The sequence below is a fragment of the Leptodactylus fuscus genome, chromosome 11 (genome assembly GCF_031893055.1).
Source record: "Leptodactylus fuscus isolate aLepFus1 chromosome 11, aLepFus1.hap2, whole genome shotgun sequence".
Taxonomy (NCBI): Eukaryota; Metazoa; Chordata; class Amphibia; order Anura; family Leptodactylidae; genus Leptodactylus; species Leptodactylus fuscus.
Window position 1 is genome coordinate 66022718 of NC_134275.1, and position 23656 is coordinate 66046373.

The 23656-nt window shown below is 41.6% G+C and overlaps 2 protein-coding genes across 2 annotated transcripts; both read right to left on the bottom strand.

Moving 5' to 3' along the window:
• Window positions 1-433: 433 nt before the first annotated feature.
• LOC142184394 (C5a anaphylatoxin chemotactic receptor 1-like) lies at window positions 434-1468 on the bottom strand. The gene has a single exon (XM_075259237.1). It carries the CDS (start codon window positions 1466-1468, stop codon window positions 434-436), a length of 1035 nt encoding a protein of 344 aa, XP_075115338.1.
• A 4308-nt stretch (window positions 1469-5776) lies between these two features.
• LOC142185494 (C5a anaphylatoxin chemotactic receptor 1-like) lies at window positions 5777-6823 on the bottom strand. The gene has a single exon (XM_075260922.1). The coding sequence runs from the start codon at window positions 6821-6823 to the stop codon at window positions 5777-5779; it is 1047 nt and encodes a 348-aa protein (XP_075117023.1).
• Between the last annotated feature and the right edge of the window lie 16833 nt (window positions 6824-23656).

Sequence of the window (23656 nt, forward strand, 5' to 3'; positions counted from 1 at the left end):
GACCCCCTGTACAATATACAGCAATATTTTTTACATTGCAGTATATGGTACATTACTGTCTATGTGTACTAGGCCAAGTCAGCTATTGATTGGTCTCCTGGAGACCCCTCTCAATCCCACAATCTCATGACAGGGGAGGCTAATGGGGGTGAAAGATAAAGATCCCCCTCCTCTGATTACCTAGAAGCCGTGATCGATATTGGTTATGGTACTTGACGTCTTAATCTGCTGGAGTTAGAGTATATGACTATACCATACTGCCAGAACACAGAAGTAATCTCTGCTGCATGGATACATGACACAGTGTACAATGCTACATGGATACCTGGCACAGTGTAATGTAATAGTACAGCGCAGAGCAGGGAGGGATATTAACAATGATTATAATATCCGTGTCACAAACTATACAAAGGTGAATCAGTCTTAAATGGAACTATATGGAAGTCTCTGTGTTCTTTGATGTTAGACTTGTCTTATTGGAGTCATCAGAGGGAGTCATCTCATCTTGTAAGACGTTCTTTAGAATGACCTTGACTGAATTCTTAAATTTCCTTTTGAAGCCTTGACCAATTAGCACATAAATGATGGGATTGATACAACTGTTGACGAAGGCCAGGGCGATAAAAATGTCTTGAACTTTTTCTACAGACATATACAGTGATGAAGTATTTTCATTCATAGCCCAGATGGCTTTCAACACATGGTAAGGAAACCAACACACAAAAAAGCCTACGATGACAACAATAGATACTTTCGTGGTCTTGGTGTTTTGTGTAAATCGTAACTTTACCCTATGTATCAGCATAGTGTAGCAGAAAATGATAACCAAAAACGGGATGACAAAACCAATCAGCAGGTGACAAAAGGCAATGATGTTTTGCACCATCTGTCTGTGATGTTTAACCAAACCATAGTGAAGTACACAAAATGCTTTTCCATTGTCTTCCCAAATGGTCCGAAAAATAAGACCTGGGCTATTCAATAAGATCGCCAGGATCCATGTCACTGCACATGCCATATACGCCTTTCCCAAGGTTCTGTGGTTCTGACACCATACAGGTTTCATTACTAAGGCGCAACGATCAATGCTGATCATAGTCAGGAGGAGGATGCTGGCGTACATATTGATTAAAAAAATGGCTGGAATAATCTTGCAGGCGACGAGGCCCAGGGGCCAATATCCCAGGACTATTTCCATGATACCCACTGGCAGAGACAGACAGCACAGAAGATCGGCCACTGCCAGATTTAGGAACCATGTGGTGTTGACCGAGCGTTTCATTTCAAAGCCTGTTATCCACACCACAAATCCATTCCCCGGCACTCCAAGTATGAAGACAAGGATGTACAGGCATACGGCGATCCAATGAGAGACCAAATTGTGACCATACTCATCTTTTGGACTCATTATGGTGGGTAATGTAAAGTTTAGGTCATAGTAGATTTCATAGTCATCCAAGAACTCCATGGCCACCTAAAGATTTCTTGGCCTCTGTGAAAACCTTAAAAAAAGAACAAAAAACTTACATCATTTGTGGGAATCAGCAGTAAAGTATAATTTGTCCAATTTCTTTTGATGCCAGCCTGCAACTCCTAGACCACCACTCCGACTCTGTAGCCAGGCTTTTTACTATAACTCATTAGAGGTAGCCCGGTGGCGCAAACTGTTGTCCTCACCTATAGGAGAAATCCATTTATTGGGATAAGCACCACCAAGCGTTACTAAGAAAGCGTTTGACGCTAAATTTTTAAAGGGAGTATGTCATCAAGAAAATCAGTATCAGACCTTGTGGAGCGGCTTCTACACTTTCCAAAGGTGCCTTTCTGTATCTGCATTGCAGCTCCATTTTTTATGAAAATCAGTGTTTTATTCCTAAACAGATTAGCTGAAGATGGCTTTAGGGATGTTTCTCCTCCTGCTGGGGAAAGCACAAGGCCTTGCTGCTGTGGTTTTTCCTGCAGCACTTTTTTGCTGTGATCCATTACGTGAGGCCTTAGCCTTAGGATTGTTGCCTTTCATAAGCTGTATTGGAACCGGCAAAATTTTTAACAGAAATAAAACGACTATTTTTGTTCATCTACTGTGTTCTCAAAGTTACTATGCCATTGTCAAATGGGGTCCCGAATATACTGTTCCTGGGTCTAAAGATCCTGACCCCCCTTACATATATACATTCAGTATTTTATTTTATTTTTAACCTCAACAAACTGTTACACGTTACAAATTGGATATGAAATGAAATCCATTTGGTGTAGCTCAGCTGCTTCTGTATTTCCCATTGAATTTAATGGGAAGTGACCACAAATGTAAAACCACTTCTGTAATATGGTTTTCTAAGTTTCTTGACATCATATTTAGTAAACATGGTGGGCAAATGCGCTAGGGAAACTGCACATAAAATGTCAAATGTACGGATAGACTCCCATTCACTTTAGAGATCAGACAGACCTCTGTTCTACTGGTATGTATCAGGGGAAAAAATGTATAATATTATAATAATAAGAGAAGTGGTGCTGTGCAGGGTCGGACTGGCCCACCTGGCAACCAGGGAATCCCCCAGTGGGCCCCGAGCATAAGTCCACATGTTCCCAATGCAAATGCATTGGTCAGGGGCCCGATAAGGCCCCTAACCATGACGATCTGATGCATTTGCTTTGGGAACATGAGTACTACAAGTGGTGAACGGCCAGATCGCGGCCCTGAAGCTGCCGGCATCACGCAGCAGCAAAGAACATGCCTACATTTTTGTGCCCGCCCCCTATTGGCAAGCACCAATAGAGTTCATCTTGTTGCTGGTAATGTCACTAGTGTGTTGACGGTGTCCGCGGCGGCAGGATTGAGCAGAGACACACACACACACTTTTGCCCCAAAATGTTTAAATTTCACTGACCCCTTTGAGAACTACAACCCCCAGCAGCTCCAGATGCTCTGGAGCTGTTGAGAGTTGTAGTCCCCACCCACAGCTATTTTCCTAAAGGGTGTTTGGTAAAAGCCCACACCAGGGAGGTCAGCTGACTAATCAAGGCCTGATAATAGTCTGTGTGTGAGGACTAGGAGTGTGGCAACCCATTGTCTGTGGCCCTGTTTCCTGCACTGCTACCGAGCATTTACCTGAGTGGTTCTGCACACTATATACAGGGTAAGAGAAGTGGCGCTGTGCAATGTCTACATACAGGTAAGAGAAGTGGTACCGTGCAGTGTCTATATACAGGGTAAGAGAATTTGTTATGTACAATGTCTATATACAGGGTAACAGAAGTAGTGCTGTGCAATGTCTATATACACGGTAACGGAAGTTGTGCAGTGTCTATATACTGGAAAAAGCAAATATTGAGAATTACACCCATGATACATTTTACATCACAGACAACACAAACAGTTAACTTCATAATTTCTCCTTCTTGTCCAGAGTTGTCATATTGCTATGACCAGAGGACCTTTGGGTTATATGATGTGCTCTTATAAGCTCCTACAGGAACATGAGGACTGTAGACAGAAGCTCCTGCATGCCTGTGTATGTGGGGATTATTGTACTGTATATTGCAGTTTTGTCCCCCGTTTACATAGAACTGTTCAGTGTTGGAGGCTGAGTGGTCACCATAGAGCACCATATTATTAAACCCTTCCCGCTCTGCGATGAGCTATTACATCCCGCTGAGCATATAGTTAATGCTCAGCATTATAATAGTATGGCGTGACATGCTGCGGGCACAGGAGCTGTGTCTGCGGCATTACTTCCGGTATTCCACTGTGTTGCACAGCCGAAGGCCGGAACCAGCCGCCGGAGTCGGAAGATACTCTGGCTCCAGTGAATTAACCCCTTGGATGCTGTGGTCAATAGCGAACAAAGCATCCTGGACAAGATTGCGTGTACCGAATGATTGCCATGGCCTCCTCACTGCCAATGCCTAGTGTGTGTTGTTCTACAAGACTGTGTATTGCAGAACATTGCACAGGTGATCTGAGATCCCAGCTTTAAGTCCCCTTGTGGGGTAGGCTATTTATCCCATATATATATATATATATATATATATATATATATATATATATATATATATATATATATATATATCGCAATTTGCAAATTAACCAACTTTGGTCCACTCGCTTTCCCTAAAAAGTAACAATAAAACGTGATCAAGAACTGATACATACCAAACATTGGTACCAATAGAAAGTACAACTTGCCCTGCAACTAGAGAGCCCTGACAAATCTCCATCAATAGTACATTAAAAAAAAGTTATAGGTGTCAGAATACAGTGACCCCAGGAAAATCGTCATTTTTAAAAAGTTACATTTCATTAGTAAAAGTTGTAAAACGTAATAAAAACCAATATAAATAGGTCACTGTAACTGTAGTAACCCGCCAGACAAAGCTGCCATATCATTATTAATGCAGAGTGAACGCCGTATAACAAAATGCAAAAAATTTATATTGTTTAATTTCACCCCCCAAAATGGTGGCAAATGAAAGTACAACTTGTCATGCAAAGAATAAGCCCTCACATAGCTATGTAGACAGAAATGAATTTTGGAAGATAGGAAGGGAAAATATGAAAAAACAAGGCACTTACTTTTTGTCACAAGTTCTAGTCCTGCTGTCCTTCCTAATAACTGCAGTTTTTCTCCTTGTCCACACTCTTATCTGCCTCTGTGCATCCTTATGTCCCTCCCTGTTACAACTGTAACACTCAGGGGGGGGGGGGAGGAGGAGAGCAGACAGAACCAGCAGCAGGGCTCTGTATGACCATGGCAAATTTAACTGGACAGTCGGCTAGGTGAAGGGCTAACACAGACTTCACAACAGCAAAATCGTAGGATATGTTTTTATGAAGACTAGATAAAAAGTTGTTTAGGGCTCGTTCACATCTGCGCCCGGCACTCCGTTATGCAGGTTTCCGTTTCCTACATAAAACAGAGCAGGAGACGGAAACCTGCAGGAGTCTTTCAGACCCAATCATTTGAATGGGTGAGAAAGCTGTCCGGCCGTGAGCCGTTCACTTCCTTTTTCCACGAGTGCGTCCGTTACGTGGCTGTTTTACGAACACATTGATTTCATTATATCCAATCACATTGGGTTTTTTTTCATAAAAAAACAGACATACTCTAGCTTTGTCCATTTTGACAGACACAAGGACCCAATAGAAGTCAATGGATCCATTTTTATCTTATGTAAAATGAATTGAAACAAATCTGCTTGCGATGGGCTCGCTTCTGGTATGTTGTTACTCTTGATCCTATATCAGAGTAGGGAAGAGAGTTGACCTTGTCGTTGACATTTCACATCTTCATAGTCATTTCTCTCCTCAGGTAATGAGGGCTCGTTTTGGGGTACTATGCTCAATTTTGTTGATCTTAATCTCAATATGTTACCCCAGACATTTACATAGTGTCTACGTAGTATTGGAAAGCTGATCCTTCTCGGTTTATCAGAAGTTCCAGGATGGTTCCTTTTAGATGTCTATTATATATTTTAATTGCACCCATATCAGGATCTATCTGTGCAGAAGATTCTGGATAACCCATCTTCAATGGTTTGGCAGACCAGGAGAAAGGGACCTTATAGCAATAACAATCAGCTACATGTCATTCAGTCGGCTTTAATGTATTTGTTATATAACAGGAATCTTATGCAATATAAAGCAAGAAAAATACAGTATACGTAACAGTTACTTAAGCTTATAAGAATACATGAGTGTGTCCTATGTCTAGGACTTGGTTGATATGCTTGGTTCCGGTGGCTCACACAATCTATGCACAGTCTTATATTGAACTATATGGAAGTCTCCGTGTTCTTTGACTCGGATGGTAGACTTGTCTTATTGGAGTCATCAGAGGGAGTCATCTCATCTTGTAAGACGTTCTTTAGAATGACCTTGATTGAATTCTTAAATTTCCTTTTGAAGCCTTGACCAATTAGCACATAAATTATGGGATTGATACAACTGTTGACGAAGGCCAGGGCGATAAAAATGTCTTGAACTTTTTCTACAGACATATACAGTGATGAAGTATTTTCATTCATAGCCCGGATGGCTTTCAACACATGGTAAGGAAACCAACACACAAAAAAGCCTACGATGACAACTATAGATACTTTCATGGTCTTGGTGTTTTGTGTAAATCGTAACTTTACCCTATGTATCAGCATAGTGTAGCAGAAAATGATAACCAAAAACGGGATGACAAAACCAATGAGCAGATGACAAAAGGCAATGATGCTTTGCACCATCTGTCTGCGATGTGAAATCAAACCATAGTGAAGTACACAAAGTGTTTTTCCATTGTCTTCCTGAATGGTCCGAAAAATAAGGCCTGGGCTACTCAATAAGATCGCCAGGATCCATGTCACTGCACATGCCATATACGCCTTTCCCAAGGTTCTGTGGTTCTGACACCATACAGGCTTCATTACTAAGGCGCAACGATCAATGCTGATCATAGTCAGGAGGAGGATGCTGGCGTACATATTGATTAAAAAAATGGCTGGAATAATCTTGCAGGCGACGAGGCCCAGGGGCCAATATCCCAGGACTATTTCCATGATACCCACTGGCAGAGACAGACAGCACAGAAGATCGGCCACGGCCAGATTTAGGAACCATATGGTGTTCACCGAGCGTTTCATGTCGAAGCCTGTTATCCACACCACAAATCCATTCCCTGGTACTCCAAGTATGAAGACAAGGATGTACAGGCATACGGCGATCCAATGAGAGACCAAATTGTGACCATGCTCTTCTTTTGGTCTGGTGGGTAATGTAAAGTTTAGGCCATAGTCATAGTCGATGTCATAGTCCTCCACGAGCTCCATGGCCATGATTTCTTGGCCTTTGCGAAAACCCTAAAAAAAAATTAAATAAAGAAAAATTACATCATTTGTGGAAATCAGCAGTAAAGTATCATTTGTCCAAGAGCAATTTATTACTATTTTTATATTATTCCTTTTACCATCGACTCAGATTCCTCTGTTTTTCCATAGCCTGACTCTGACTCCTGCTCCTACTCTTTTATAAATGGCCAGGGCAGTCAGAAGCAATAAAGATCCTCGAATTAAGAAACAGTGATTGAAATCCTATGAAAGTAAATATGTAACAAACTGTATATCTAATTTATTATACAATATTTTAAATTGTACGCTATACTTATTTTATTTTAATGCCAGACCACAACTCCGACTCTACAGCCATGCCTTTTACTATTGCAAAGTAGAAGTAGCTGGGTGCCACAAACTGTTGACCTTCCCCCTTTAAGAAAAATCTGTGTATTGGGATAAGTAGCAGTAAGCATTAAAGGGATTCTACCATTAAAACCTTTTGTTTTGTGGATAAGACATCGGAATAGCCCTTAGATGAGCCTGCGCCGGAAGAAGACATTGAAGATGACGCTGCGGACGAAGAAGGAGGTGGCGCTGGAGACAATTCTCTGGCAGCGGTGGGGACGCCCTCATTGCTGTTTGAGCACTGGGGCCCGCCCCCATCGCTGCGAGAGAACTCATTTGCATACTGGTAAAAACCGGTATTTCTAAGGAACGGTGCAGCGGAGACCACGTCTAAAGGTAAGAGACGAGTAGCCTTTCTAAACGCTATTCCAACATCTTATCTACAAAAAAAAGGTTTTACAGGTAGAATCCCTTTAATAAGAAAGTCCAGTAACCCCAGTAAGAGAAGAGATGCCAATTATTCCCTATTCAGCTAATATGCACAAGAATAATATGCTGATTTATCTGAAGATGGAGCTGCAATGCAGAATGAGAAAGCCATCGTTGGAAAGTGTAGAAGCTGCTCTACTAGGTATTGGGATTAGTTTGATACCAATTTTCCTGCTGACAGACTCCCTTTAACCCACCCAGTTTTGGCCTTGAGTCTCAGAATTCATTGAGCCATAACTTTTTCATGTTTATGTCACTATAACTGTTTGAGGGCTTGTTCTTCTATGTGATATGTTATATTTTTCAATGGCACCTTTTTGGGATACTATTAGAGATGAGCGAGTAGTATTCGATCGAATATCTCGCTCCCATAGGAATGCATGTAAGCAGCCGAACACCAAGGGGTTAAGCGCATCAAATATTCACTGCGCTTAACCCCTTGGGGTTCGGAGGCTTACATGCATTCCTATGGGAGTGAGGTATTCGATCGAATACTACTCTCTCATTTCTAGATACTATCATTTAAAGGGGCTCTATCAGCAAAATCATGCTGATAGAGCCCCACATATGCGTGCATAGCCTTTAAAAAGGCTATTCAGGCACTGTAAATGTTATATTAAACTACCCCCCCGTTTTAAAATAACTTAAAAAAGAATGTTCTCTACTTACGGAACGTGCACCCTGGGCGGGCATTCAGGGTGCGCCGTCTTCTTCTTCCCCGCCTCTTTTTCCTCTGACGTCTTCGGGTCCCGTCCTCCTCCGGTGCTTGCTCGCGGACACTGATAAAAAAAAATAGCCTGCGCATGCGCCCGGGCTATTTTTTTATCAGTGTCCGCGAGCAAGCGCCGGAGGAGGACGGGACCCGAAGACGTCAGAGGAAGAAGAGGCGGGGAAGAAGATGAAGACACACCCAGAATGCCCGCCCAGCGTGCACGTTCAGTAAGTAGAGAACATTCTTTTTTAAGTTGTTATTTTCAAACGGGGGGGTAGTTTAATATAACATTTACGGTGCCTGAATAGCCTTTTTAAAGGCTATGCACGCATATGTGGGGCTCATCAGCATGATTTTGCTGATAGAGCCCCTTTAAGAACTAAACTTAACCTTTCTGAGTTGGATGAAAAAAACAATTTGCATTTCATTTTAATTCAATTTTTCACTTCAGAAATGTTGTTCTGTTGAACATACAGCTTATATAGCATATTATCCTTATTGTATGGTTCAGTACGATTACAGCAATACCAAACTTTTATAATTTTTTTTTTTTTTTTTTGTCCTTTACCAATCTTGACTTTTTTGAAGAAGAAAAAATCATCATGTTTTTATATTGCCGTGTTCTGAGAACCATAAATCTGATTGGGTTATCTTCATGTGGAAATCTTGACCTCATTATTGATAAGTTCCAGACCATAGAAAGTTCCCGCAGTCATGTCAAAACCTGGTTAAAAAAAAAAACTTCTAACCCCACTTCCCAAAAACTATAACTTTTATTTTTCCATTTACAGAGCTGTATGAGGGCTTCTTTTTTGCAGGACAAATTTTACCATTTAATATTCTCTATGATACACTGGGAAACTGGAAAGAAATATCAGAATGGGGTAGAATTACAGAAAAACTAAGTTTGCACGACATTTTTCCGAGCTTGTGTTTTTGTTTTGTTTAAATGTAGATTGTGAGCTCCATATAGGGATCACAATGTACATCACTTTTTTTTTTTTTTTTTCCTATCAGTATGTCTTTGTAGAATGGAAGGAAATCCACTCAAACCCGGGGAGAACATACAAATTCCTTGCAAATGTTGTTCCTGGCAGGGTTCGAACCCAGGACTCCAGCGCTGCAAAGCTGCAGTGTGAGCCACTGTGTTACCCCTCAGAGCTTGGTTTTTATGACATTCACTGTGCATCCATAATTACACATTAACTGTATTCTGCAGGTCCATACAATTCTACCAATACCAAATTTATATACCGTATATACTCTAGTATAAGCCGACCCGAATATAAGCAGACCCCCCCCCCCCCTAATTTTACCACAAAAACTGGGAGAACTTATTGACCCGAGTATAAGCCGAGGGGGGAAATGCAGCTGCTACTGGAAAATTTAAAAAATTAAAACGGTTGGAGTTTTTGGGTGCTGGTTGCTGGGGAAGGAGAGGGGGTGTTTTGGTTGTCTGTCTGCCCCATCCCTGAGTTTGAGGACTTTTTTTTTTTTTTTTTCTCCTCCCACAGTCTGGCTGAATATATGGGATCTGCAGTGCTCCTATTAACCCCTTCCCGATGGAACAGGAGCACTGCAGATCCCCTATATTCAGTAGACTGGGCACTGTCAGGCACAGGGATACCTAATGTGTATGTGTTTCACAGTAATTGTCCACTTTTGTATGTATTCTAGGCAGTGGCGTAACTAGGAATGGCGGGGCCCCGTGGCGAACTTTTGACATGCCCCCCCCTCCCCCCCCGACCGACGCTGAAGACCTCGACCAACTGACCCCTACCACCACCACCCCCCCGCGCATTTCTGCACACACTATATTGGCCCCCATATTGGCCCCTGCACACAGTATTGTGTCCCCATAGTGGCCCCTGCACACAGTATTATGTCCCATAGTGGCCCCTGCACACAGTATTATCCCCCATAGTGGCCCCTGCACACAGTATTATGCCCCATAGTGGCCTCAGTACACAGTATTATGTCCCTATAGTGGCCCCTGCACACAGTATTATGTCCCTATAGTGGACACCCATGAACAATTATTATACTCTGGGGTCTTTTCAGACCCCAGAGTATAATAATTGGAGACCCAAAACCTATTTAGGCTTGTTGCCCTCCATAAGCCATCTTGTAACCACCAATATTTTTTAATACAAATTAAGTAAAAGAATTCATCTACTGTGTTCCCCAAGTTACTATGCCGTGGTTGAGTGGGACCCCAAATATACTGTTCCTGTGTCTAGAGATCAGTCAATTAACAAAATGAATAAAAGAGAACTCTAAATCCCATCAATATTTGACCTTTGCCCTTTGCCTTCCTTAAGTTCTTCTCTGTACTTGCAGACAGTTTTTGAAGGAACTCGGCAAGACCGTTGTTCCTGCCATCTTGGAGAACAAAGCACGGATCTATGAATGTAGGTTTTCTCCAATCCGTCTGTCTCTTCATGTAATCCCAGACAGACTGGATGATGTTGAGATCAGAGCTATATCTGTGGGGGCCGGATCATCACTTCCAGGACTCCTCCTCCAAAGGTCACACCAAACGTTGATTGCATTTATATTTCTCTTTTTTTCATTCACATCATTTTGTTAATTGTCAAAAATAAACTATTAACACTTCTATTGTTTAAAGTATTCTTACTATTCACTTGCCTGAAACTTTTGGACAGTAGCATGATTTTTTGGAAAGTGACGGACGGCAGGAGTACACAAGAGACTGCGGGGTGAGTGTTTTGTTTCAGTCTCAATGTACTCTCTCTTTCTTTCTCCCCCTCCTGTTCCTGTGGCTTACCTATTAATCTTGCCTTGGTCTGATCCGACTCCCTTTTCCTTCTCTCTCCTCCCCCTCCTTGCTGCCCGGCTTTGGTTTCTCCCTTCCCTTTTTATCCAGGTTGAACACGCCCCTCTTCCTCTTTTCAGCTCGGAGACGAGCTGTGGAATCTTCCCTCCCTCCCTCCCTCCCTCTTTTTCTTCCGTGTGGTTTATGTATTTATAAATTAAAAAAAAAAAAAAAATTGTTCATGTTGGTCTTGTTTGGGTTTGCATAAAAAAAAAAAAAAAAAAAAAAAAAAAAAATTGATGTGTATAAGTGGTGGTTGTTCTGCTGGTGCGGTGATTGGTTTCGTTATTGTGAGACGGAGGAGTTGTTTTCTTTCTTTTGGTAATTCTTTTTCTTTCAGTGCACCCTCGTCTCTATTATGCCGGTCACTGCTGGAGGGCGGTAATGCAGAGGAAGTAGGGGAGACGGAGTTATGTCTGCCCCTCTGCGGGATGGGGCCGGGATTTCTCCCCTGATATGCAACTGAGTCATGTTGTTGTTTTACAATTTTGTTTGCCATGGTAACGCATACCTCCCAACTTTTGAAGAACCGAAAGAGGGAGAAAATGTGCGGCGCGTGTAGCGCACTGCTGCAAATTTAGCCCTGCCCACTTTTGTGTTGACTCCGCCCACTCGTTAATTTTTCATGTGCCCACACACAGTATAATCCTCCTACAGTCATCCGTAAATTATATGTCCCCCCCCTCTATCTCTCCCCCAGTTTCATATACACCCTTCATCTGCCCCCAGATTCATGTCCCCTCCATCTCTGCCCCCAGTGTCATGCCGTCCTCTCCTTCATCTGCCCCCAGTTTCACGTTCCACCTCCACATTACACTTACCTTCTCCTCCGCTCCCTCGCCGCTCTCTGCGCGCCTCTCTCGCTGACACATATGCGGCTGAAGCGAGGAGCTGACACAGGTCAGCTCCTTGCTTCAGCCGCATATGTGTCAGGGAGAGAGGCGGGCAGCGGCGAAGTGAGGAGCTGACCTGTGTCAGCTCCTTGCTTCAGCCACATATGTGTTCAGAGGACGCAGATCTGAGTTGAAATCTGGACATACCTCCCTCCAACCGGGACCGCGGAACATGTCACCCAAATCGTGAATGTCCCACGGAAATCGGGACGGTTGGGAGGTATGGTAATGGTTTCCATGGCAATTCAGTGTTTACAGTTTTCATAGTTTTATAAATAAATAAGCTGTGGCCGACCTCTACCCGCGCAGAAGTAAAATTCTGTGTCTGTGTCTTCTCTATTAAGTATAAGGTGATTAGGGGGGGGAAATTATAGGTAAATAAGTGTGAATCCCCGCAGTCTTGATGACAGGGTGATTGTTGCATCTAAAGGGGTATTCCGATCTTAAGGATCATATTCAGACCGAAGCTAACTGAAGAGTGTAACTCAATATATCGCTATGCGAGATACAGCTAAATTTCTCTCATTATTGTATGCCCCTGGTTCCTGCTCACAGATCAGGACGGTGACACCTCACTCTCACTGCATATAACATTCAGGCATGGACAAGGGATAGATACATTTCTATAGCAGTATCTATGTTATCTGTATATGTAAATTCAGAGGAAAAAAAAGTGCTATTCAGAGCAAGCAAGAGCTTTAAACTGGAATAAGCTGAAAACCAGGAAGTGGTGGGGAGAGGAGACAGGAGGACAACTGAAATCCTGAGATGAAAATATCCCTTTAACTTTTGTCACTTATGATTGATATTCAGTGTTAAGACGGGACCTTCTGCCTGTGCTCAGTTTTTGTTTTTTGTTTTTTTTTAACTGGACAGCCCCTTCAGTCTTGACTCCAAAAGTAAAACAGACCTCAGGCCAGACCCCAAAATAAATAGAAATACAATTCTCAAAACCCAGAATATATAAAGACCCCCAAATAACTACATATCAAGTATTAGTAGAGACTGCAAATACCACCCAGCATACAGGGCAAGAGAAGCGGTACTGTGCACTAGCGTATATAGTGGTACTGTGCATTGTCTATATCCTATCCTATTAATATTATAAATGTGAAAGTTTGTGGGTTTGTGAGTTTGGATGTTCGGATGTTTGTTCCTCAATCACGCAAAACCTGCTCGACCGATTTGGCTGAAATTTTCCACAAACATAGTTAATACACCCAATTGCGCAATAGGCTACTTTTCGTCACAATAGCGCACATACGTTTGTGCCAGGACCCCCACAAAACCCAAACTCACACCACCATCTCTGCAATCTCACACACTTTGGACCATAGCAAGCCCCAAAATTCCTATTGCCCTCTACAGCCTCGCCCCTAACCCCACACAATCTCATATACATATACTTTACCACTTTGCCCCTCACCTTACCGATACTCCCGGAGGCTCTCTTTAACGCTCCGGAGCAGCCATGTTTGCCGACCCCCACCGCTGTGACAATCCGCGACACCGCCCACCCATGTCAATACCCCTAGGCGGTCTAATAAATGCAAAAAAAAAAGTAAAAAAATATAGAAAAACAAATAAAAAGGATTAAAAATTCAAATCACCCCCCTTCCCCTAGAACACATATAAAAGTAGTTAAAAACTGTGAAACACATACATGTTAGGTATCCCCGCGTCCGAAATCGCCCGCTCTACAAAGCTATACAAATATTTTTCCTGTTCGGTAAACGCCGTAGCGGGAAAAATGGTCAAAAGTGCCAAACCGCCTTTTTTCACTGTTTTGATTCTGATAAAAATTTGAATAAAAAGTGATCAAAGCAATAACATTTCCCGAAAATGGTAGAACTACAAAGTACACCCGGTACCTCAAAAAAAGACGCCCTATACATCCCCGTACACGCACGTATAAAAAAGTTACGGCTGTCGGAATATGGCGACTTTTCAAAAAAAATAATTTTTAACACAGTTTTGGATTTTTTTTTAAGGGGTCAAAATGTAAATAAAACCATATAAATTTGGTATCCCCACAATCGTAACAAAACACAGAATACAGGGGACATGTCATTTTGGTTGCACAGTGAACGCTGTAAAACCAAAGCCCGTAAGAGTGTCGCAGAAATGCATTTTTTCTTCAAATCCACCCCATTCTGAATTTTTTCCCTGCTTCCCAGTACATTATATAGACTAAATAATGGAAGCATCATGAAGAAAAATTTGTCCCGCAAAAATTAAGACCTCATATGGCTCTGGGAGCGGAGAAATAAAAAAGTTATGGGGTTTAAAAAGAGAAGAGTCAAGAATGAAAAACGAAAATCAAAAAATGCCATCGGCGGGAAAGGGTTAACTTCAAATCCCTCTGTCTTAAAGTCACTATGTACAGTTTCTCACAACACCGTATAGCAGCTCAAATACAAAGTAACTGCAACACAAAAGTCTCACGTATTCTCTGAATTACAGAAAAAACAAGATACAAAGTTACATTTCATATCCCATACCTTATACACAGTACGAAAACCTTACCCGCGCCTGTATATACCCACTTCTACAATCACCGCAGACGAAGTCGCGGGTACCAGCTAGTATAGAATAACAGCAGATACTGAAGATTACACCCAGTATATGGGGTAAGAGAAGTGGTGCTGTGCAATGTCTATATACAGGGTAAGAGAAATGGTGCTGTGCAATCCTATTAATATTAGAGTTTGTGTGTTTGGATGTTCGGATGTTTGTTCCTCAATCACCGAAAAAACGCTCCACCAATTTGGCTCAAATTTTTCACAAACATAGCTAATACGCTGGATTGCGCAATAGGCTACTTTTCATCACAATGACGCACATACGTTTTTCCCACGACCCACACAAACATCCAACTCACATCACCATCTCTGCAAAATCACACACTTTGGCCCATAGCAAGCCCCTAAACTTCACATTCCTCTCTACAACCTAGCCCCTAACCACACACAATCACAATCACAGTCACATATACTTCAGCACTTTCCACAGGGCCGAGGGTGCGTAGAGGGGGGGGCCCAGATTGCACATGTGGAAGGGGGGGGGGGGGGGTTACGGTCACCAGAGTCACAGGTAGTTGGTGCTGGGGGGAAGGGGGAGATGTAGGACGTCACTGTAATCTCTATATGGGGGAGCGGGTGGTGAGTAAGGGCAGGGTCGGGGATGCAGGTAGTGGGAAAGAGGGGGGGCCGAAGCGCAGCAGCAAGGAAAGGGACGTGGGGGGCCATGGGCCGCGCTGCAGGTGGTTCGCGCCAGGGTCAGGGGGGCTGCGGAGGAAGTCGCGGGTAGGAGGGGACAACAAACTGAGGGCAGAGATGGGGGAACAAGAAATATAAGCAGTTCACCGCCAACCCGTAGACGAAGTCGCGGGTAACTGCTAGTGTCTATATACAGGGTAAGGGTGCATTCACACGGAGTTAAATGGAGTGTAATTTGGAGTGTAATTTTTATGGAGCGTTTTTTGGAGCGTTTACGGAGCGTGTTTTTCTACACGCGTAAACGCTCCAAAAAACGTTCCGTAAACGCCACATGTAAAAAAAACGCTCCAAAATACACATATACATTTTTTACACGTGTAAAAATTACACTCCAAATTACACTCCATTTTATTCCGTGTGAATACACCCTTAAGAGAAGTGGTGCTGTGCAGAGAAGTGGTGCTGTGCAATGTCTATATACAGGGTAAGAGAAGTGGTATTGTGCAATGTCTATATACAGGGTAAGAGAAGTGGCGCTGTGCAATGTCTATATACAGGGTAAGAGAAGTGGTACTGTGCAATGTCTATATACAGGGTAAGAGAAGTGGTATTGTGCAATGTCTATATACAGGGTAAGAGAAGTGGTATTGTGCAATGTCTATATACAGGGTAAGAGAAGTGGCGCTGTGCAATGTCTATATACAGGGTAAGAGAAGTGGCGCTGTGCAATGTCTATATACAGGGTAAGAGAAGTGGCGCTGTGCAATGTCTATATACAGGGTAAGAGAAGTGGTACTGTGCAATGTCTATATACAGGGTAAGAGAAGTGGTGCTGTGCAATGTCTATATACAGGGTAAGAGAAGTGGTACTGTGCAATGTCTATATACAGGGTAAGAGAAGTGGTACTGTGCAATGTCTATATACAGGGTAAGAGAAGTGGTACTGTGCAATGTCTATATACAGGGTAAGAGAAGTGGTATTGTGCATTGTCTATATACAGGGTAAGAGAAGTGGTATTGTGCATTGTCTATATACAGGGTAAGAGAAGTGGTACTGTGCAATGTCTATATACAGGGTAAGAGAAGTGGTTTTGTGCAATGTCTATATACAGGGTAAGAGAAGTGGCGCTGTGCAATGTCTATATACAGGGTAAGAGAAGTGGTACTGTGCAATGTCTATATACAGGGTAAGAGAAGTGGTGCTATGCAATGTCTATATACAGGGTAAGAGAAGTGGTGCTATGCAATGTCTATACATTGCATATATATATATATATATATATATATATATATATATATATATATATATATATACATACATACATACATACATATATATTGCATGTATATAGATACAGGGTAAGAGAAATGGTACTGTGCAATGTCTATATACAGGGTAAGAGAAGCTGACAGAACCAGCAGCAGTGTGCTGTCTGACCATGGCAAATTTAGTAGGACAGCCGGCTAGGTGAAGGGCTAACATAGAATTTAGAGAAGCAAAATAGTAGGATCTGTTTTTATGAAGACTACATAAATAGTTGTTTAGTTTTGCTAAAGAACAGATATGAAATGAATGATGAAAAGATATTTATATTCTCATATATTAAACTACTGCAGGTTACATAAGACTTTACATGTATTTCTATAACTGTTGATGACAGTCTCTGTACATTGCTATGGAATATGTTATCTCTAGAGAACTATAGAGAATTCATAGATACATAAGTTCCTTTGCTTACCAGGCTGTCGTCAAGCTTCCAACTCCGTAGTAGTTTCTGACTAGTAATGTAAGATTTCAGTTCTCTCTTTTAAGAATTGAACTTGTTACAGATAAGATTACATCATTTGCACATTTCTATGAAAATGTTTTACTCAAAATGGAATTGATGCCTTAGGCTGGGTGCACATGGAGCTTTTTTTTTCCTTTTTTCTTTTTTTTTTTTTTTTTTTTTTTTTTTTTTTTACTGCAGAACAGTATATTAATGCAATATTTGACTGCAATAATGCATTGCACATACTACTATTATTGATGGGCGAACCACCCGGGCATAATTTAGTTTCGGGTGGATTAGTTTTGGGTCAAACACTGTCAGTGCTCCTAGGAACCTTCTATAAAACATAGTGTAGAATACTGTCAGGGCTCCTAGGAACCTATCTATAAAACATAGTGTATGACACTGTCACGGCTCAAGCTCAAACACTAGAGGAAAAATCTCAATACAGAAGCAAGAGAAAGAATAAAGATGAACAGGATTTCACCCAAAGGAAGCAAAATTTGTTAATAATGTATATTGCAAAACATATTAATGACACAAATACTGTTTGAAAATTGAACATTGTCCTAAAGTGACTCCGTGACTACAAAAATTAAAAAGTCATGAATTTTGGTGGGGAATAAAAAATGAGAATCAAAAATTTTAAAATAGGCGCAGCTTGAAGGGGTTAAAGGGTTTTCCATGAATATACCTAAACATTAAAAATGCTTGCAAATATAAATAAACATTCTGCAATATTTGAAAGGTTTTGTCTAACCATCTTAGTGGTGACAACGGACACAACCATGAACATAGGAACCTTCTAAGCTTTTGCAGTTGTTAGAAACCAGCCATTTCTTCCTTATTGTGGACATGTTATTAGACAGAGACACTACAAGTATGAGAAGATAACCTGGCCACAATAAGGAAGTCTTGGCTCTAAGTATCAGACCATAGAGAATTCCTGCACTCCTGGTCATATCCATTGGCAATCTGTAAAGATGATTAGAGAAAATCCATAAAACTTTGCAAAATTTTTAATTATTTATATTAGCAAGAATTTGCAAGGATCATGAGTAACCAGTCAAAGTGAGTCTGCCTCCCCTTTCACTGCTGTTTCCCTTCTGGGCCCTTGCTTCTGCATCATGGACACTTGTATATTTATTGAGGCAGATTCCGCGTCAAAATCCTGACCTTAAAACCCCATATGAACTTACCCTTAAAGGGAATATGCAATCAAAACTGGGCTATTTTTTTAAGGCCCAATTCATATCTGTGTTCTGGCCATTACTGGCAATAGATGATGTCATGACTTATCTGTTGCCCATCCTTGCATAGAAAAATCATTGGGGGTTATTTATGAATTCCACCTTTCTTCCTTGAAATTTTGCGCATTTGCACCTTTTGTGCGCCCTTTCAATTTCTGGTGTGAATTACTAATCAGACGTAAGCAGTTGCTAAGTTTGGAATTCTGTTCGGGAAGTCTGATTGGAAACAGAAACCTACAGTCCTATGAAAAAGTTTGGGCTCCCCTATTAATCTTAATCATTTTTAGTTCTAAATATTTTGGTGTTTGCAACAGCCATTTCAGTTTGATATATCTAATAACTGATGGACACAGTAATATTTCAGGATTGAAATGAGGTTTATTGTACTAACAGAAAATGCGCAATATGCATTAAACCAAAATTTGACCGGTGCAAAAATATGGGCACCTCAACAGAAAAATGACATTAATATTTAGTAGATCCTCCTTTTGCAAAGATAACAGCCTCTAGTCGCTTCCTGTAGCTTTTAATCAGTTCCTGGATCCTGGATGAAGGGATTTTGGACCATTTCTTTCTACAAAACAATTCAAGTTCAGTTAAGTTTGATGGTCACCGAACATGGACAGCCCGCTCTCAAATGATCTGAAAACAAAGATTGTTCAACATAGTTGTTCAGGGGAAGGATACAAAACGTTGTCTCAGAGATTTAACCTGTCAGTTTCCACTGTGAGGAACATAGTAAGGAAATGGAAGACCACAGGGACAGTTCTTGTTAAGCCCAGAAGTGGCAGGCCAAGAAAAATATCAGAAAGGCAGAGAAGAAGAATGGTGAGAACAGTCAAGGACAATCCACAGACCACCTCCAAAGAGCTGCAGCATCATCTTGCTGCAGATGGTGTCACTGTGCATCGGTCAACTATACAGCGCACTTTGCACAAATAGAAGCTGTATGGGAGAGTGATGAGAAAGAAGCCGTTTCTGCACGTACGCCACAAATAGAGTTGCCTGAGGTATGAAAAAGCACATTTGGACAAGGCAGCTTAATTTTGGAAACAAAAATTGAGTTGTTTGGTTATAAAAAAAGGCGTTATGCATGGCGTCCAAAAAGAAACAGCATTCCAAGAAAAACACATGCTACCCACTGTAAAATTTGGTGGAGGTTCCATCATGCTTTGGGGCTGTGTGGCCAATGCCGGCATCGGGAATCTTGTTAAAGTTGAGGGTCGCATGGATTCCACTCAGTATCAGCAGATTCTTGAGAATAATGTTCAAGAATCAGTGACGAAGTTGAAGTTACGCCGGGGATGGAGATTTCAGCAAGACAATGATCCAAAACACCGCTCCAAATCCTCAGGCATTCATGCAGAGGAACAATTACAATGTTCTGGAATGGCCATCCCAGTCCCCAGACCTGAATATCATTGAACATCTGTGGGATGATTTGAAGCGGGCTGTCCATGCTCGGCGACCATCTAACTTAACTGAACTTGAATTGTTTGTCCAAAATACCTTCATCCAGGATCCAGGAACTGATTAAAAGCTACAGGAAGCGACTAGAGGCTGTTATCTTTGCAAAAGGAGGATCTACTAAATATTAATGTCACTTTTCTGTTGAGGTGCCCATACTTTTGCACCGGTCAAATTTTGGTTTAATGCATATTGCACATTTTCTGTTAGTACAATAAACCTCATTTCAATCCTGAAATATTACTGTGTCCATCAGTTATTAGATATATCAAACTGAAATGGCTGTTGCAAATACCAAAATATTTAGAACTAAAAATGATTAAGATTAATAGGGGTGCCCAAACTTTTTCATAGGACTGTATATGCATTAAAAAGCGGTTAGCTGAGAAACCACATGGACCCCATAGACTATAATGATATATTTTCTGGTTTTAACAGATAAATTTATTTTAAACACAGCAAACCTTCTACTGTAGTAATCTGTGAGCAGAGAGTGTCTGATATTATCTTAGCTCTTATCTGGACAAGCACTGAGCATATAAGATAGCATTGTTTAAACAGTAACTGTGCTATATAGCAGATTGTATCTTATAGATTGTAAGCTCTTGTGAGCAGGGCTCTCACTACTGTTGTGTGATATGGGAATTCTGTGTCACTCTGTTCATGATCCCTCTAAGCTCAAAATCACACCCCCTTGCCAGCTCCTGCCTGACACCGCCCTCCTGACAGTACAGAGACTAAATAGTATATCAGGCACCAAAACAACTCAGGAATGGTGGGGGCTAGAGAGAAATTTTCAACTGTGCCGGAATCAGTAGAGCAGAGTATTAAATGATGTAATGAAATGGATTTGGTGGAGGTGGTGAAAGGTCCTCATTAACATAGATGGAAGACTTTCTAACTAGCGTTCCTAATTCACTTCAATAGGAATAAAATAGGAATGAAAAATGAAAAATGTGCCTTCCATCTAGTTTTCAATTTTGAGACTGAAAAACAGAGATTGTAGGTATTCTCTGTTAAATCAGAACCTTAGTCATATACCTCTGATGGCATCTTAGGTTCCCGTGAAGAAAAGGATCAGGTATGCAAAATTTCTAATGTTGGTTCTTTATTTACCATGACATAATCTATCGGAGGAGGGTCAGAACGCTGTAATGTCACAGGAGAGCTCCAGGGGTGGAATAGTTTTGCAGGTTTTTTTTGTTTTATTGTATAACATTTTCTAATGCTAATTTCATTTCTTAACCCCTTTGGCAAGCCCATTTCACATCAAGTTTCTTGACTATTTTCCTGCAGTACCACTGTTTGCCAGTAGTAGGCAATACGACTGAATTCAACAGGCAGTATATATGAGAGACAATTACGGGTGTTATGTCACAAATAGGATTAACCTACTGGATAGAAGATAAATACTTGGTCAGTGACAGTGTGACTGCTGAGACCTGCACTAATACTGAGAACAAGGCTCGTCTTCTCCTTACTGCATGGTTAGCTTGACCAAGGCATGCCTGGTGATGGACGGCAATCCCATTCATTTCAATGAGCTCGACAAAGATAGCCAAAGCAAAGTGACGTAGCCTAGAAATCCTATTAATATTATAAAGGTGAAAGTTTGTGTGTTTGGATGTTTGTGTGTTTGGATGTTTGAATGTTTGTTCCTCAATCACGCAAAACCCGCTCCACCGATTTGGCTCAAAGTTTCCACAAACATAGTTACTACACTCAATTGCGCAATAGGCTACTTCTTGTCACAATAGCGCACATACGTTTTTCCTAGGACCCCCACAAAACCCAAACTCACATCTCCATCTGTGTAATCTCACACACTTTCAAGCATAGCAAACCACAAAACTTCCTATTGCCCTCTACAGCCTAGCCCCTAACCCCACACAATCACATTTACAGATACTTTAAGACTTTGCCCCTCACCTTAACGATACTGCAGGAGGCTACTTCTTCCATGCTCCGGAGCAGCCATGTTTGCCGGCCCTCTACCCCTTGCACGCTCCGCGACACCGCCCACCCAGCCACTCCACTGTGGTGCCAGGAGCATGCGCATCTTACCCACCTACAGAACGTCTTCCTGCACGCCACCATTTTGCGCCTCCAACGTAGGCCGCAGCACCCGACATACTGTCTCCAGCCTGCCACACTCCCTGACGGCACTGTGACCACCCTGATGTTTCGTCTTCACCATCCATCCACGTTCCAAAGGTCTACACGCCACACTGGTAAGTTCGGCTCCTCAGCCGCAATCACTCCCTCTCCTCTACACTCCACTGTACCCTTTGTACACACCATACACACGTTACGGCCCATAACATCTTAACAATCTGCCTGTCTGCGTCTCCATCAATCCCCCCCACCCCCCCTCAAGAAAAAAATAAACACCAGACATTCATTTAAACCTCACTTCACCCCTTGCAGACATACGCCGTACTACAACGGTCCATGCCGGCTGGTGTCATTGTAGCCACTATTCTTACAGGAGCAGTTAAAGGTGACAGTGTATTATCCCCATGCATTCCAATTATACCAAATAGTTTCCCATTTCAATTCAAAGGACGACAATTTCCCCTTAAGTTGGCTTTTACAATGACCATTAATAAATCCCAAGGACAAATGCTGAAAGTAGCAGGAATACATTTGGCCACACCAGGCTTCTCACATGGATAACATTATGTGGCTTGCTCAAGAGTATCCTGTGCCCAAAACTTACATGTACTGGCGGAAAATAACAAATCATACAATGTCGTATATCGAAGTATATTAACCTGAAATCCCTCTGTCCCAAAGACACTATGTACAGTTTATAACAACATCGTATAGCAGCTGAAATACAAATTACATTCAACACAAGTCTCATGTATTCTCAGAATTACAGCAAAATCAAGATACACAGTTACATTTCATATCCCATACCTTATACACAGTACGAAAACCTTACCCGCTCCTGTATTTACCCACTTCTACAATCACCGCAGACGAAGTGCGGGTACCAGCTAGTGTCATCATATAAACCAGACAACAGCTTACAAACTAGACAACACCCCAGATTGTACTATGGAAAGCAGCCGGATGTGTTGGACTGCACCAAACCAGACACTAGACATGATTACGCACCCACAATTTTACAATTACTCCTCTCACACTATATAGTGGGAGCAAAGTCAGCAAATGTCCTAAAAAAAAAACCAGATACAGTTTACTTAGGAAAGTAAACTAGACTAGCTCTGTCCCCTCGAGGAAGAACAGACTCTATATAACACCAACCACCCTGCCCAGTAAGCAACTATTCAGAAAAAAATACCAACAACTAAAACAAAAATAATATAATCTCAGCAGTTATGAAAACCAAAACCATAGAGGAAACCCAATGTGGGTTGTACATGTGGTGTGTGCAGCTAGGGTTATTAGTTCAATGAGTGGAATTATGTGACATTATTGCTTGCTTTTTTAATATGGCATTGTATTGTATACCTACTTATTTAGCATAGCTGTAGGTGAAATTGGTATACTCATAGTGATTGAGGATTAGATCCACCACTTATTTTGGTTATAGATGGGTGAACCACTGAGGCTTCCTTTAATTTTGGGTTCAGGTAGCTCAGATCCAAGATTTGTTTCAGTTCAAATGGTATGAACCACAACTTAAATTGCCTTAAAACATAGTGTGGAACACTCTTAATGCTCCTAAGAACCTATCTATAAAACATAGTGCATAACACTGTCAGGGCTCCTAGGAACCTATCTATAAAACATAGTGTAGAACACTGTCAGGGCTCCTAGAGACCTAACTATAAAACATAGTGTAGAACACTGTCAGGGGTCTTAGGTACCTACAGTATCTATAA

Coding starts and splice junctions, on each gene's coding strand:
- LOC142184394 (XM_075259237.1), bottom strand. CDS start 1,468: ATGGAGTTCTTGGATGACTATGAAATCTACTATGACCTAAACTTTACA.
- LOC142185494 (XM_075260922.1), bottom strand. CDS start 6,823: ATGGCCATGGAGCTCGTGGAGGACTATGACATCGACTATGACTATGGC.